At 38.3% G+C, this 17,742-nt stretch overlaps 1 protein-coding gene across 3 annotated transcripts in view; it reads right to left on the reverse strand.

Annotated features, from left to right (window-relative positions):
- MYBPC1 (myosin binding protein C1) overlaps nucleotides 1–17,742 on the reverse strand; it is an 82,958-nt gene that overhangs the window by 50,856 nt on the left and 14,360 nt on the right. For all 3 annotated transcript variants that reach the window (XM_086754512.1, XM_086754504.1, XM_086754494.1), the window contains exons 2-3: nucleotides 12,102–12,134; nucleotides 6,333–6,374 (exon numbers count right to left, since the gene is read on the reverse strand). In XM_086754512.1, the coding sequence (XP_086610638.1) occupies nucleotides 6,333–6,374; nucleotides 12,102–12,134 (75 nt within the window). The remainder of the gene's footprint in view (nucleotides 1–6,332; nucleotides 6,375–12,101; nucleotides 12,135–17,742) is intronic.

Raw genomic sequence — 17,742 nt, forward strand, 5'->3', positions numbered from 1 at the left:
GCTGAAATGGTAAACCTTAATGTTTCAAGCAAGTGAAAGAAAAATGAAATGTGGACTGTGATCTATTATTAAATCATGAGTTTATATGAAAGCTGCTGAGTGGTTCTGTTTGTTAGAGATGTAATCCACAGTAAATACAAAAAAGCCACAATGAAATCAAGGTCAATCACATATCTGACCTGAGGAAGCTGCCATTTCTCTGATGTCCATGTCTGCAATTAAAATGTGCACCATATATGCATTCAGCATCATTAAATCAAGATATGCATCAGTTAAAAATAGTCCTCCATATTTATACACTGTAATTACTCTATTAGTATATTAATTTCAAATGCAAGGAATAAACAACTAATTTTTTCCCATATTATAGGAGAATAACTTAAAATAAGGACAGAACTATTATCATCACACTGGATTTTCCTTGTAATCATACTAAAAGTTGAGCATCATCAGGCATTAAATTACTAAAAGAAGTTGTTATCAAAGGTATTTTAAAATGTTTAATCTTGTAGAGTACATTGATCTATATATTTATATAAATCAAAAGCCTGAAAAAACATGAAACTGGTATTAAACCAGAAATACTGTAATCACATTTATTAGAAAACCAGAATAAGGTAAACTTTATCTTTACAAGAGTCTCTACATTTATTTGAATTTTAGATGTTGACTAGAAACCTCAAAAATTTCAATTTCTGATAAAAACATGCAAAAAGTATTAGTGTCTTAAAAGCCTAATGATAAAAAATAATTAAAATTCTTAATGTAGCATTTGAAAGGCTAGAATAAACTATATATATTTAGGCTTTAATACATATGTAATGTAAAGATAACATGTATTTTATACAGTACCAGAAAATAATCTGGAAAACATTTCAAAGTGCAGGAAAAGACAGTTGAACGAGAATAACTTTGGAAAAATATAACCTACATTTTTAAAGAGGTTTGATCTGGTTGTTTTTTTTTTCTTTAGATTTTAGATTTGGATTTCCAGAATCAAATGTTAACTCTGAAGTTAACCTTTGATTTTGACCTTAAAGTTAGAATTTGTCTAGATTTTCTCAAGGACAAATGTTATAATTATAAGAAAACAACAAATAAAATATAGTACATTTTTGTAAATACTGGTTGTATTAATTTTTTATACTTGCTTAACCACTAAAGGCTAATTGAAAGTCTGTTAATTGAATTTAACTACTTAGCTGTAACATTTTACTCATTCCTTTTTAATGATTTATGAATCTTCTTTTTAAAAATCCCTTGGGAGGAGGCTGTCAGTTGTAAAAGGTAGGCCTACACCTGTAGGTAGGCCTACATGTTATCTTACAAAAATTATTTCTTATTCTTAGCAAAAAAAAAAAAACAATTGTTTAGTGGAAATATTCTCACCACCTGCATCATCCAATGGCATAAGCAGATGTTGAAGATGCTGATTTTCAGTGAAAGCACAATAATGATAAAGTTATACAGTCACAATATGTTTTAACATATTATGCTAGCAACTAAATGAATGCAAAGCGTAGTAATTCCACTGCAAATCTTTCTCCATGTTTCATTAAAGTATAAAGTATACTTTTGGTTCTTTTTGTCAAAAATGCCACCATTGTGGTTGATAATGTCTTGAAGAGGTACAGAATGTTCTCTCTGGTCGGAAAAAAAAAAATTAAGATCAATCAGCACAAAACATTTGATGTGATGCACCCTACACAATGATGTACGATAATCACATTATTAAAGGACCTCTCTATTTTACTTCTATTTTCTTTAAATATTTGAAAAATTAAAACAACAAAAAGGTGTTATTAGTTTTGCAGAGGGATTGCTGGTGTTTGTCCAGGGTAATCTATAATTTTTCAAGCAAAATGTTAACATCAAACACAAAAAAATAAATAAACATTTCAGAAATATCAAAATGTAAGCACAACTGAATGTGCTGTAAGTAGAAAGACTATGAAAACAATACATGCCAGTAGGATTGTTTTGACAAACGGGTAATTATCAATCCATCACTCCTTATATCTCAGGCTTCTAGGACGAAATGAACCGACTGTTGAATAAATACAAAAAATGGTTCAACAGCTATAACTGTTTTGCTATTCTGTGATGAACGATTGTTTATGCTAATAATAAATTCTATTTAAAGATAACAAAAATGGCAAAAATACCAGACCTGGCACTAGAACTATGATCATTAGTTCACTACACTTATCTTCCCCAAGTAGACTTTTAATGGAATATATTTAGCAATCTAATCTTGCATGACAAGAACTAGTTATGAAGAAATCACTCATTTGACAGTACTTTGATAGGCTGTACTACTCTATAGAGATTTTTGTTCTTTGGCTTCTATTCATCTATGGCACATTTTCAATAACGAATAGGATATATACATTTATTTCCTTGTATTAAAATGATCACGTTAACTAAGGATCGTGCCCCTTGGAGCTCTATCAAGTGTAGAGTCTTGTAGGAGGAAAGAACACTTTATATCTCAGAAGCAGCTAATGTAAAACCTTTTTATGCTCACAGTTAGTGTAACCTCAATTTTAAAATTTCTGACTGCTAACACAGTAAGAGTGTAGCAAAATCTGTCAAAATACAAGTAACAACTACTGATTTATGTATGAACTACTGATATCAAGAATTTTAGACCTTCTACTTTGCCTTGTTTTAAAATCTGCCAGACAAAAGTGGAAGCTACTATACTGCCATCAGTCACATTGTTGATAAACAATGTTTTGCAGAAAGTGAAAAAATCATATTAATCTATTATTTTACTTTTCTGCTTTTTAGCTATTTAAAAGAAGACAAAAGCCATGTGTCAATGTCAAAAGCCTGGTGCTACAGAACTGAACAGGGGAATTTTGGAATTGACTACACTGGAGCAGCATCTCAAACTTGATTTAATCAACTAACAGAGCCGGTAAATTAATTAATCTTTCTTTGTTGTTGTTCTCTGCTCTCACTCACTGGTGATCATGGGATCTGGAGTGAGAGATACGGCAGGCATATACAGGCAGGGCGGTGAACAGGGCAGAGACACTGTTTTACAGCAGCAGGTGACTTCAGAGTGCCCTAATGTTTACCTGTCCTACTGCACACTGAAGCAAATCTTCAGGGCTAGGGCAGGAGGTAGGTAAATACCACAAAGAGTGAACCGTTCTCTTCATTGAGCATTAATAAATACAGGGTAACTCAACCAACTGGCTGAATCTTTTTGGTTTATGCTGAAATTGCTGAGAACAGTTAACCCTTCTTTGACTAAGAGTTTAAAATCTAGTTGCCTCAAATTACCCATCTGATTTTCAAAGAGTATTCGGCAGTCCCATTGAGGGGACTTGGCACTTTGGAAATAGTAACTGAAGTACATACATACAGCAATGGAAGCTTTAGTAGAGAGATTAATGGATAAGTGGAACCTGGAGAAATACAAGGATGAAACATGCAAACATTTTAGTAGATGGTTGGATGGAACCTAGAGAAAAAGATATCAGTAAAACATGCAGAAATTTTAGTAGCTCTCTGAATAGCTGGATGGACCTAAAAAAAGGAATGAGCAAATTGATATCAGAACTCAATTATTATTCCAGCAATTTGAAATACAATTATACAATTATAACAATATTCAACATGTAGAATAATGTTAAAATTAAAAACCAAGGTGGAAGTATGTAAATCAGAGTATGAAATAATCTAGCAAATTTGGTGGAATTTCTGCTGAGTCACTTTTTTTCTCTGAAAATAAAATAGATGATCATATATATCCTGATTTTTTTTTACTAATTTACTTCAGATATTTTTGAAATTAGAAATGCTATGAAAGATTAATGTGCACAAGAAAATTTTATTTTTAGTGCTCTACGCTACTGATTCACAACGGAATAACCACAAGATAACAAAGAATTTATCACATTTTCCTCCATTTCTTAACTTTACAGTAAACATAAAGGGACAAAAATATGTAATTTCACACAGACAGTAACTACTAAAAAGAAATAGAACAGTAAAACAGACACACATATAGGTATACTTTATCTTCCTAATTTCTGCTGTTACCTTTGCCTTAGAAATGAGGTGAAAATTATGTACTATGTGGTTTATGTGGAATACCAAGCTTTCTTTCCCAGATGCCACATTCCAGCACAGCCTGACTGCTGCAGAGAGGGGCTATTCCAGGTTCCTATGATGTACTGTTTCTTATAAATTATCAGCAAAGAGGCCACAACTGCTAACACACAGATACCATAGAATCCCTGTGGAATTCAGATAGGAAATCTTTCCCATCTCATCTCCATTCAGGGAAGTACCCAAACTTGTTACTTCTGAAGCTACAGAAACAGCTTTATAAATAGCTTATACAAAAGCTAACCTCAAGCTGATTCTGTCCTCATTTCCTTGTTGAACCACTCATTTTCTAGTGTAAATTATTTTGGACAGATTGGAAAAGTGGAAACTTTTCCTGTTTTGTGAATTATGCTCACCATTATAAAGATTTTCTTCTGGCAGACAAACATGAAGGAATCACTCTAAGAAAATATAATTTCCCTTACTTGGTGATACTCTGCAACAAAACAAGACCTGACAGGAACAATTGTGCTATACCTAATTAAAATAAAAATTACTACGATGTGTCTGGCAATGACATCTACACTGCTTTGCAGAGGTGACCGTTTCACTGGAGCATGGCAGAAGATCATTCATTCTACATATTAGTATTCAGACTTTCACTGGAATTCTTACTGAGGTGGCTGCTCCCACCATGGACTGAAACTGGAAATACTTCGCATGCTAGGATCTCAATTTTTTTGGTAGCAAAATCCACCAAGAAAGCATTTTTCCCCTTAGGAAATACCTCTGTTCTTCACTAAATTCAAAACAGAAACATAATAATGTCTAAAAAGATAATAGAAGTATTTGATAAGATACCTACCATGTTTTCTTTTTTATTCAGTAAAATGTAGACTTGTAAGCAGTGGGGAAAACACCATTCATGGTCAGTTCAGGAACAAACATTTCTCTCATATCAAAATTAAAGCAAGCAGAACTAGCTGCTGTAATAGCTTGAGGCAAAACCTTCATCTTTTTTCCTATCATTAGGCATTCAAATTATTCCTGAATTGTGTTTCCATTATGAAGATGACAGATTTGATTACTCACACAAAATTTTGTGTGTCAAAATAATTGCTCAATGCAACGATAGCTGGCAAAATAAAATGCACTGAATCCTGGTTCAGCGTTTTTATTTTCAAAAGGGTACTTGAATCACACAGTCTCAGTGTTTATATTTTGACTTTGCTAAGAAAAATAGCCATGCATGCTTTTGCCAAAAATGTCTGCAAGTGTCAAGTATGAATCCAGTCTGTTTAAAAGGTAAAATATTGTCTGGAAGAGACCAAAAGCCAGAATACATTTTCAAGCAAGCCATTTCTTGATTTGCCATTAAAAAGCATAACCATGCAAAATGAAAAGCAAACATTGCATCAATTTTAAGTACATTTTGGTCTGGTTTAGCCTTTTATCAGAATGAAGAAAAAAAAGATTGTTCATGTCAAAATAATCTGATGAGCTGTTTGAATTCGACTTCAGCAGGGACAAAAAGCAGTAGAATTTGGCCCAGTTCCCTCCAAATGTATGCTTATAACCAGAAGAAATGCCAACAGAGCTGGAGTCTAATCTCAGCAGCACAAAAATATATATTAAAAATTGAGCTGATTTTTACATGCATTGCTAGGGAAACAGTTATGTGTTTGTTCACAGCAAACAGTCCTCAAAGACATTTTTCAGAACTTGTAATGAGCTCAACTGCTGGGCTCCCAGTGAGGACAGAAAGACAAATGCATGGTTTCTTTTTTTCAGATTAAAAAAAGCTATTGGATTTTGCTGAAAGGTAAAACATGCAATATCAAGTTTCTGTGGTAGAATAGAAACAGCTTAGAATGACAGTAAGAGATCGTCTGCTTTATTTAAAAGTTACCAATGTGCATTTTATCTGAGTTTTAGGAAGCTTGGTCAGCACCAACATCCAGGCTCACTTAAACATGGCTTTCTGCTCATGCAAATCACTTGAAATTTGATCTATTAATTAAACAGTCGATATAAATACTGTTGCTAATGTGTCAGTCTTGTTTGCAGAAATTTTGAAGATACTCATAAGTATCATGATTTCCTTGTGCTGGATAAGCCATGCAGAAAAAGGACCCAGGAAGCTTCACATCACACTTCTGAAATTTGGCACCGAAATTCTGAATTAAAGCTCAAGCAATCTAGCATCAGAACAGCACTTAGGAATGTTGTGTTTACTGTCCATTTTTAAAATATGATTTCAGACTCACCTTTACCCTTTTCAGTTCCACCTTCCTGTGGTGTTTTTTGTTCTGTGTAGGAAGTACAAGTATATTTTTGAGAGGATCTTAAAGTAAAAAGAAAAACTTACACAGCATTAAAAAAGACAGCAATATTCTAGGTTCTGCTAGTATTGAAAACCCCAAATTAAAGAATTATTGATATATGTGTATAGGTAATATACAGTTGTAATCCCATAAAGCAGTTTACAACTCTGTGCCTATCAATACATTTTCTATGTTTTGAATGAGTCATATAAGATCGATGGATTGATCAATGGATTCCTGTACTCAATGGAAAAAAATAGGTTTTTTTAGAAGAAGCAATTGTTAGTCTCTTGTTCTTGGGCTTATTAACAAAAGTCTTTGAAATGAGTTACATATCATTGTTAATTTGAATGGAAGTGGATCAGACATGAGATACTGCCAAATATTAATGGTACCCAGAGCTCACCACCCTAATTGGTTTATCCTTAAGACAAAGTACGCCACAGAGAGAGAGTATGGACAATGTTCTTCATTCTTTATTATCATTTTCAACATTATCATCTTAATCTTTCCTAGGCTTTTTTTTTTGTTTGTTTTCTTGATCAGAAGAGTTGTCAGCTTGTCCTTTACTCCAAGCAGGTGAATGTGAATTATTTTTGATCTCATATGTATGAGAAAATGTGGACTTTTTTTTCACTAAAATAAAAAAATTCTATATTTTCTCTATTTCAAGATTTTATAGGATTCCTATTCTCTTTGATTTTCTATCTCATTCAATTGGCATACAAGGCCATTTAGAGACTTGTCAAATCATATGACTTGTGCTGTCTTCAAGGTGTAAATACTCAATATTCTTTTGCCTGTGAACAATGACTTTCTGCGGCAATCTTACCTATCAGCTGCCTGATAGAGCATGGGTTTGTATGAAGGTCAATGGACTAGCATTGTCAAGATGGAGCTAAGATAACTTTTGTGCCATGGAGGAAACATCTGCAAGAGCCAGTTGATATTATGATTATCCTAATTTCTTGTTCACATGTGCATAGCCACGGTAACTATGAAAGTAAAAGTTGAAATTTGGAAGACAAGTCCATATTCTGGAAGCATGCCAGACTGCCATGAGTCTGAGAAACCTGGTCTACTGGGGGCTGATGGGGTCTATCTGTCAGAGAAGGGGAAGAGCGTCTTCGGTCATAGGCTTGCCAAGCTGGGCAAGAGGGGAACCTCAATCCATCCCACTACAACCAGCTTGATGCCAGTGCCAGAAACAGATGTCCGGAGCCTGGAGAAAGTTCACAGGTCAGCAGGAGAGCATCTGGAGAGCAGCACAAAGGAATGCCAGCCACTCCAGCCAGCGTCAGCTTCATCAGGGGCACAACTTAAATGCCGCTGTGCAAACACACAAAGTATGGGGAATAAACAAGAGGAGTTAGAGATGTGCATGTCTGCAGGGCTATGATCTTGTTGGCATCACGGAGATGTGGTGGGATGGCCGCTATGACTGGAGTGTTGGAATGGAGGGATACAGACTCTTTAGGAAGCACAGGCAGGGGAGATGAGGAGAGGATGTCGCCCTCTGTGTCAACCAGCTCCACCTGGGCATGGATGAGGAGCCGACAAGAGCTTCTGGGTCAGGATTAGAGGGCAGGGACAGGTGACAGTATAGTGGGGATATGCTACAGGCTACCTGACCAGGAAGACTGAGTGGATGAGGGCCTTTATAGACAGATAGGAGCAGCCTCATGTTCACAAGCCCGTGTCATCATGGGGCACCTTCAGCCACCCCAACATCTGTTAGGACGACACAGCAGGGCACACGCAATCCAGGAGGTTTCTGGAATATGTGGATACCTTCCTTCTCTAAGTGATAGAGGAGCAAACAAAAAGAGGTATTATGCTGGACCTTGTTCTCACCAACAAGGAGGGGTTAGTGGGGAATGTGGAGCTCAAGGGCAGCCTTGGCTGCAGTAACCATAGAATGGTGGATTTCAAGATCCTTAGGGCAGTGAGGAGCATGTGCTGCAACCTCAGTATGCTGGATTTCACGAGAGCAGACTTTGGCTTCTTCAGGGATCTGCTTGGCAGAAATCATGGGAGGCGGCCCTGGAGGGAAGAGGGGCCCAAGAAAGCTGGTTAATGTTCAAGGATCACCTCCTCCAAGCTCAGAAGGGATGCATCCCAAAAAAGAGGAAGTCAGGCAAAAGAAATGGGGCCAGCAGGTCAAGTGAGATGATTCTCCTCCTCTATTCCACTCTTGTGAGGCCCCACCTGGAGTATAGCATCCAGCTCTGGAGCCCCCAACATGCGAAGGTCATGGACCTGTTGGAGCAAGTGCAGAGGAGGGTCACAAAGATTATCAGAGGGCTGGAGCACCTCTCCTGTGAAGAAAGGCTGAGACAGCTGGGGTTGTTCAGCCTGGAGAAGAGAAGAGTCTGGGGAGACCTTATGGCAACCTTTTAATACTTTACGGGGTCTTATAAGAAAGATGGGGACAGGCTTGTTACCAGGGCCTGTAGCAATGAGACAAGGGGTAATGGTTTTAAACTAAAAGAAGGTAGATTTACACTGGCTATAAGGAAGAAATTTTTTATCATGAGAGTGATGAAACTCTGGAACAGGTTGCCCAGAGAGGTGGTGGATGCCCCATCCCTGGAAACATTTAAGGCCAGGTTGGATGGGGCTCTGAGCAACCTGATCTGGTTGGAGATGTCCCTGCTTCTTGCAGGGGGGTTGGACTAAATGACCTTTAAAGGTTCCTTCGAATTCAAACTATTCCATGATTCTATGCTTCTGTTTGAATTCCATAAATTTCCAAGCTCCAGTTGTCACGTTGTCCATCTTGGCCAGATGGTCAGACCTGGTCCTTTTAATGGCAGTTTTGCTACAGTAATATTTTTCTTTCCTGCTGGGAACTAGGATTAGGAGAATTCGCTGTTCTTGGCAGGTGGTAGCATGTCTAAATCCCATTTGAAAACCTCATCAGGGATAAGTATACCAACGCAATGGCTTGACACTGAAATCTAGAAGGAGCTCTTACAATTAATTCCTAAAAATATCCTGGTGAAGTTCAAGATGCTGATTATGTCCAATAAACTATTTATATGCTATAGCACTTGGATTCTTGAAAAACCAGCTTCCTTCTTTGTGTGATAGCACTTGGTAATCCAAGATGACAGCATCCTGAGTCAGGCAGAAGAAAGCTAGGAGAAGTGACTGGCACTTCCAGCTTAGAAATAGCCCAGTTTGATCTGTGACTAACCATAAAGGCCTACAGACACCTTATGTGTTTTACAGAAGTAGTTAGTACACTATGTTGGTTTTGTTTAGTGAGGGGGGGTGCTACAGTGCCAGCTTCCGCAAGAAGCTGCTAGAAGTTGCTCCCCTTTGTCTGGTGAACTTGGCCAGGCCTAGGGCAAACCCAGAGCTGGCTGGGACCGACCCAATTGGTAGTAGAATGTTCCCTGAGAACATCTCTGGGATAACATATTTAAGAAGAGGAAAACAGAAAAAAAAAGGGGAGAAGATGTGAAGATGCTGAGTGGGGGTAGAGAGGGGCAGGCGCCAGCCTTGTGGGCCGTGCAGGCCTCACCCGACTGGGCCCAACTCGGCCCGGCCCAGCTGCAAGAAGTGGAGAGGAGAGGAGATGTGAAGAGAACCTGAGAGGCGTCTGTCTGAGCCTGATGGTGAAGAATTTCATGGGAGAGGAACGGCTGCAGACACCAAGATCAGTGAAGAAGGAGGGGAAGGAGTAATGTTGCTCCTGCCAGAGATTCCCCTGCAGCCTCTGGTGATAACCATGATGAAGCAGGTTGTCCCCCTGCAGCCTATGGAGGCCCACGGAGGAGCAGAGATCCACCTGCAGCTGGTGGAGGTGGACACTACACTGGGGCAGGTGGATGTCTGAAGGAGGTTGTAGATTGTGGAGGGCCTGTGCTGGGGCAGCCATTCTGGAGGGACTGCACCCCGTGGAAAAACAACCCACGCTGGAGCAGTTTGTGAAGAACTGTAGCCTGTGGGAGGGAGTCCATGCTGGAGCAGGGGAGGAATGTGAGGAGTTTTTCCACCAGGGAGGAAGGAGCAGTGTAAAGTGACAAGTGATGAACTGACTGTAACCCCCATTCCCTGTTCCCCCCTGTGCCGCTCAGGGAGGTTAAGAAGGTAGAGATAATTGAATATAAAGTTTAGCCCAGGAAGAGGGAGGGGTGGGGGGAAGTTGCTTTGTTCTCTTTCTCATTATCTTGCTATGGTTTTAATAATAAACAAATAGTTTTCCCAAAGTCAAGTCTGTTTTGCCCGTAATGGTAACTTTAAGGATCTTTCCCCATCCTTATCTCAAACTTTGAGCCTTGTTATTATATTATCTCTCCCTATTATTTATTACATTATCTCTCTCTATGTTATCTCTCCCTATTCCCTCAGAAGGTGGGGGAAGTGAGAGAGAGAGATGCCTTAGCTTGGTCCCGAGTGGGTCTAAACTACGACATACACTTTTGGAGAAAAGGAAGGACTGATTTTGTATTTAATCTTGTGTATTTAAATTGAAACAAAGAAGATATTATTCATTCAAAAATTTTAATAGATATTTTTAATGTAATACTTCAAAGATGCTATGTCTTTCTGTCTACAAAAAGCAATTTCTCATTTCAGTTCTACTTAAAAGTTAAGATTGATGAAGAACATGAATTCAACTACAAAGTATGTCAGATAAGAATCTCAGTGTGAATATTTTGAAATTAATTATTTAAACATGAAATTCCTTGTGGTAAATGATACTACTACCTCCAGACTTGGTAATTGTTAATGAAAGAGTGTGTCATTTAAACAAATATATCTTGAATCAGCCTTGTAAAATCCCGGTTTTCAAGACTGTAAGTAAATGCAGGTATAACACCTGGAGAGTATTTATTCTGTTTGGTATTACTGTTTATGTAGCTACACAGAGAACAAAACTCACCAAATGGTTAAATTAGACATGCATAATGTATATATGTATTAACCAGCATCTGAGAATATAACTCAAGTTACTCAATGTGAATCAAACCCACAAGGCAAAGACTTGCCTACCTTTCCAGCTCCCACTAAAGAAAATGTAGCTTCTTTACACAGAGCTTCAGCTTTACCTGAAACCCTAGTCCTTACGAATGAGTTTCACCTAACTTTGGCTTCCTGGAAGTTATTCACCCACTCTAATCCAGACAACTGGACTCCTCCGAGATGCCTATACATAGACATCCAGTGACATTTTAGATAGGTTATCCAGGAAATGCTCATTGGATAAGCATATATGACCCAGGATCTATTCCATTGGTTATAGGTGGAGAACTGTTGAACAACTTAGACAAGATATCTAATCTTCAGATGGCTAAAATTAAGGGAAATGGATCCCATCCTTGATTTTGTCAACTTTACTCACAGTGTACCTTTGAGGAGAAATAAAAGGCAACATTTTGTTAATTAGATGCTGTTCAGTATCAAAGAAGACAGCATAACTTAGCCATAGGATTTAAGCAGTCATTATTTTCCAGTATCTTGAAGGACATTTGTATCAGTACGCAAACAACAAGTCTCTTGCAAACAAAAATTAAGTCTGAAAAATCAACATTTAGGCAAAGTGAAGTGAGACTATCTTATTTGGTCAGGCTTTCTTGCTTTTCTTACCGTCCTCTCATTTTCAAAGGTAAAATGAACCAAATCATACCATGGCTATGCAGTATCTAGTCTCATGCAACCGTTGTTAGTGTTACAGTGTAAATTAGCATTTTTTACACTAACCTGGAGGTGGTGGTGCACTTTCAGTTTCAGTCTCTGAAAAATGAGAAAAGAAGACAGATATTGAGCTTCAACTAAAAGCAAATATTTTTCACACATTTGGTATGTGCTTGTTGAATTTGGACACATTTGGGATTATTTAAGATTTTAATACAGTTCTCAAATGTTTTTTGGTTTCACACATGCAACGCATGGCATCTTCAAAGTGACATGGTCAGAGGCCTAAAGCTTATGCACTGTGAAGAGAGGGTACTGAACTTGTTCATTCTTGAGAGATATAATACTCATCGAATCATTTAGGTTGGAAAAGACCTTTGAGATCATTGAGTCCAACCATTAACCTAGCACTGCCAAGTCCACCACTAAACCATGTTCCTACACGCCACTTCTACACATATTTTAAATACGTCCAGGGATGGTGATTCAAAGACTTCCCTGGGCAGCCTATTCCAGTGCTTGTCAACCAGTTGAGTGAAGAAATCTTTCCTAATATCCAATCTAAGTCTCCCCTGGTACAACTTGAGGCCATTTCCTCTTGTCCTCCTGCTTCTTACTTGGTAAAAGGCACTGACACTCACCTCACTACAACGTCCTTTCAGGTAGTTGTAGAGAGCAACTAAGTCTCTCCCTGACAGGTAGGTCATGTATTCATATTAATTTATATAGGTGGGCCCCAATACATTTCAAGACCTTTTGGCAATTCTAGTTTAGGACAGTTCTGGAATATCATGGAATCCAAGTTGAATTTCAAGTTTGGATTTTATTTAAATCAACTGGTCTTTAATCTATGCCAAAATGTATAATTTACCACATCAATATGGTTCTGTCAGATTATATCCTATGTTTAAGCAAGCTTTCCATCAACTGGAATAATCTCTGATGTAACTTTAATCATGAAGTGTAATGGATCCATTAGCTGAGGAAGATCATGCACAGAGAATCCAGAGACCTTTATCTCCGTTTCACCACACCATTAGATCTAGAGTTCAGTGTTCAGTGCAAGCAGAAAGTAAAAATATCAGCTTAGTTTCCCTGCGTAGGTCTTACAGTATGTTTGATTTTTCTTTCTTTCAGTTATGGTTTTCAATCTAAATCACTTCCCTTTCAGATGTGTGATACAGAAACAAAGTTTTTTATCCTAGTTAGATACTATCCTTTTGGGATGACATGTTCTCTGATCTAGAAACATAAGAACAAATTAAATAGATAAAATTTATTTTTAAAATGTTAACAGAATCTTATTTTCGACCTCTAAAAGCCTTAGGACCATAAACTGCTTGAAAATATTAATATTTATTGGAGATAGTGCATTGACTTATAGTTCAACTACTTGCAACAAGCAAAGGTTTAAAAGATTGAAATCCTTAACTGTAACAGTAGATGGCTCTTACTAACCTTTGTCATGTTATGGGTATTAACCTTTGGGACCCCACCTCAGGTCATATTCAGGAAATAAAGTTTCAATTTCTGTCACACAGAAATGTTGGTAAGGCTATTCCTTTGCATGCAGGTCTAAATATAACTGAAACATGCTTCTCATTCTTAATAAATCCATTTAATATTTAAAAGGGAGGAATACTTTTAGTATGAATATAATTTTAAGCTGAGTGTGTGAATTTTATATGATTTGGGAACTTCCAACCACATACACGGATGCTATAACAAATCCTTGTAAGAGTCCAAAGAGAATTGCTCTCTACAGCGAAAGAGCTCAGTGCTGTATGTTCTGGTCACAGCACCCATTATATGGAATTAAAGGCAGAATGTATATTAAAGGTCAATAGATACAGAGTCTGATAATAATAAAATGACTTCACTTAGATTCATAGCAATTTATTTTTCTGGTCTAATTACTAACATACTAAGTTTTGCTTTGTGGTCTAGGAAAATAGAAGTTTTTTCATATGAAAATATGAAAATTCCGTTACAAAAAGTACATCTCAGAACATATCCATATTCCTTTTACTACCATGACATTTCTCACTGCTTCCACTGAGAACAAAATAACATCTCTGTGGCATGGAAGTCTATTTCTGGCATGGAAAAGTAGTGGCAGAAAATTATTGACTACATACTTGTCTTTTTGAAATGTAATAGCTAGAAAGAAGGAGTATTCTTACAAAGATTGAATTAGAAAATTCTCCCTGACTTACTAGCAAGACCCACAAATTTATAAACAAAAGCTCACCAAACTAAGCACTTTCCAGGCTCAGGTGAAATGGTTATGAGCCTTTTGAGGGACTTGCCATCAGTTTTCCTTTTCTTTTCAAAGGTATTTCATGGCTTTATTACACAGTAGTGTTGGTCAGAAATCACACATCTTTCCAGACCTGTCTTACCTAGTAGTAGTCACAGATGTTAGCCAAAATCTACGTTACAGACCAGACGTGAAACACTATTATTATAGTCTAAACTTCAGATCATACATGCAGACATAGAAGGAGATATTCAAAATCTGGGCAATATCATGGGCAACCTACTCTACATGGCTCTGTTCCTAGCAGGGAGGTTGGACTAAACAATCTCCAGAGGTCCTTTCCAACCTCAACTATTCTGCAGTTCTGTGATGGGATGATGACTGAGGCCAGACCAAGAAGTCAGTGGTTTCTTTGCTAAACCTTAGTTCAAGGCTGTTTGAGCTATTGCTAGGAAAACTGAGGCAAGAACTGAGCTCAGGGGACAGACCTGAAGTATGATGTCGGAGGAAAAAAGGAACGGGGAGAGTTCCAGGCACTGAGGGTGGCAGAGACATGGGAGATACTTCAACATAATCTTTTGGCCATGTGCGACCCCTTTCATGGTCATGCTTGGCTTACAGTTCCATTCCTGAGGACAGCCAGGAAAAAACCCATTAATAGCACCGAGTAGTTTCCACCTCCCCAAAGAATGATAGCCTTCTCTGGCTGACCTCTGCAACAGGCTTGTCAGCCAGGAAAGGGCTCTGTGCACTCAACCAGCAGCTTACTGTTGTGCTCCTTCCCTAGGAGGCATGCTCACTGGAGTCCCCAGATGCCATTCCCAACAGCCCCATTGCCTAATATGGTGCTCTGTCAAGGCATTGTCAGGGGGGCTGGCGGTGGAGAAAGTTGCCTCCAGCATGCACTCCTCAGCCCCTTGGGAGAAGAAGTGTTCTTCATTGGCTTGTAATGATGCCTCTTGAGCTACAAGGGAAAGAGGCATTGAAGGTCTAATTACTGCTGATTTGATACCATAATGTCAACTGGGCCTTCTACTAAACAACTAATGTTAATTTCTGCCTCACATTTTCTAAGGCAGAAGGTAATGGTCTCTTCTTTGCAGTTCTTTATTTAAGAAGCCAAGAATGTTGCATTTCAGTGGGTTGTGTTGTGCTAAACTCAGACCTCGGGTTATTTGTTGGTCATGAAACTTGTAAAGCAGCTGGCTATATATAATTCTACAGAAAGAAAAGGAATTAACTTAGCAGTCAGTTCAACAAGGCTACTCAGAAAGGATGGTATATTAAGAAGTGTAGTTAGCAAATAAAGTGAAAGCACAACTGTCACTTAGATAACATCTCCAGAAATGCTTTCATGCCTCAGCCATGTCATGAGATGCCCTCAGGATCCAGTTTGACATAGGATACGAGCACTTAGAGCCAAGACATTTTTATTTGTGATTTATAATTATATGTGCACATATACGCTCTTGAAAATCAGCAGGAGATGCAACTTGACCCACTACCAACAATTTTCCATCACTGTTCCACATATACTATGTTCAGTTTTTCAGATAAAATAAGACTTTAAATCTCTTGCTATGCATATACATAACTAAGCTTTTAAAAGTTCCATAAGATTACCCGTGCACTAAAGTTACGGAAATGCTTAAGAACCGTGTTAAATTGGGACTATCGTTATTTAAAATTTCAATTCCATTTTAGGTCTGGCTGCACTGACATCCGACCTGCAATAACCACAAGAAGCTTTGGCAGAGAACTGGGAGGTATGGTGGCCAGTTTTCAAGGGCTCTAAATTCCCACTTCTACTGGCTGCTGTGACAGCAACAAGCATAGAAACTCCCTTACATCATATATATTACTTTTCACATTGGAGTGTAAACATAACGAGGCATATTGATGGTTCTAAAACAACCTCTAGGTCCTACTCTACTACTGCGCTGGGAGCAAAGTGTTGTGGAGGCTTGCAGCTGAGACCATTCAAGAGCTACAGGTAATCAGCAAGCATACTGGGAAAGAGGTCTGTCTGGGTAACCCTTCTCATCCTGCAACTCTGTACTCATGACCAGGTTTGTTTTGGGTAGGCTGAGGAACTCTCAATGATATTGGAAAATGAGTAGTGCTTTTTTTTTTTTCCCTCTTTTTTTTTTCTCCTTAGGTGAAAGAAATGACCTTGAGCATTAAATCAGGGCTTGCACAGTCTAAAGATAGCATTTCACCATCACTGGACTGGAACATTCACAAGAGGGAGGAGTAAAGTCTCCTGCACAAATTTCTCCCTGCAGTTAGACATAGATTGGTTGCTACCCAGTAAAGACTCTGGCCTGAGCAGCAAAGGGATTCAGGATCTCACCCAGAGGGCTTACTCCCATTTACCTGAAAGGGAAACCAGGACTATAACTGCGTCACCATGGATACAGGTATGATATCTGTCAGTGTAATGGCAGCATATTAAAGTGACTTTTATATGTCAAAGAGCACGAGGATGGTCACTTAATGCTTTTTTTCTCACAAAGACCTGTCAACTTGTGTCAAATTTAAGTAGGTGGATTAAGCTTGCAGACATAGCCTGAAGGGATCAGACAAATATAACTATTACGTAGGCATTCCTAAAGTGCTGACTCTGCTAGTCAGACAAAAATACACAAAATGCTAGTTTGGGGAGAGAGCATGGCTCACCCCAGCCCTTATGCAGTTGTCATGCATAATGATTGTCCCATGCACAGCCCCTGTAAGACATTGTGCCATGAGCCATTGTGGCCCATGGCTTTCTCCTGGGGTAAATGCTTTGCTGAAGTAGGTGGGCAAGGAAGGACCAAGGAGTGGAACAGTTGCTTGACAAACTTCATGTCCAGATCATCAGCAGAGAAGAGCAGTAAAGCTTTTTCCTTTCAAGCGTTATTTACATTCCCTGCAGAAAAAAAAAGTGCTCTGAAGAAGATAAATGGCTCAAAATGGTTTGACCATTTTTTTTGTGAGTTGCTTCACCCAGGCTAGTACAGAGTCATAGTGGCACCAGTTATATGATTAAAAGCCATAGCCTTATCTTTTGGAAGATGGGAACTTGCTCAATAAACTATAGAGATTACCAGAGCATGATGAGCATTTCATTGGGAAACATTACTGTTAGCAGACCCCAGATTAAATGAGGTGGGAAACAGAGGGCTTGATTCAAAGTAATTTGTAATCAATAAAAGCACTCTTAATGAGATTAGTTGGACTTAAATTAAAGTAAATACTATTATTGTCAATAAAGAGTGGAATATTCAGCATTCGGCAAAACCTGAGCACAGTCAAGCAGACAGGGTCTGCCCGCTGCTTCAGGAGTCTCAGTTCTCTGCTGAGAAATAATCTTATTTGCGTCAACTTCTGCAGACAGTTGCCAGTCTGAGTAGAAGCAGGAAACTGTAATACCAGCTGAAATCCTTATCTTTTTTATGAATGCCC

This window comes from Chlamydotis macqueenii, chromosome 1 (assembly GCF_036417535.1).
Source record: "Chlamydotis macqueenii isolate bChlMac1 chromosome 1, bChlMac1.mat, whole genome shotgun sequence".
Classification (NCBI taxonomy): Eukaryota; Metazoa; Chordata; class Aves; order Otidiformes; family Otididae; genus Chlamydotis; species Chlamydotis macqueenii.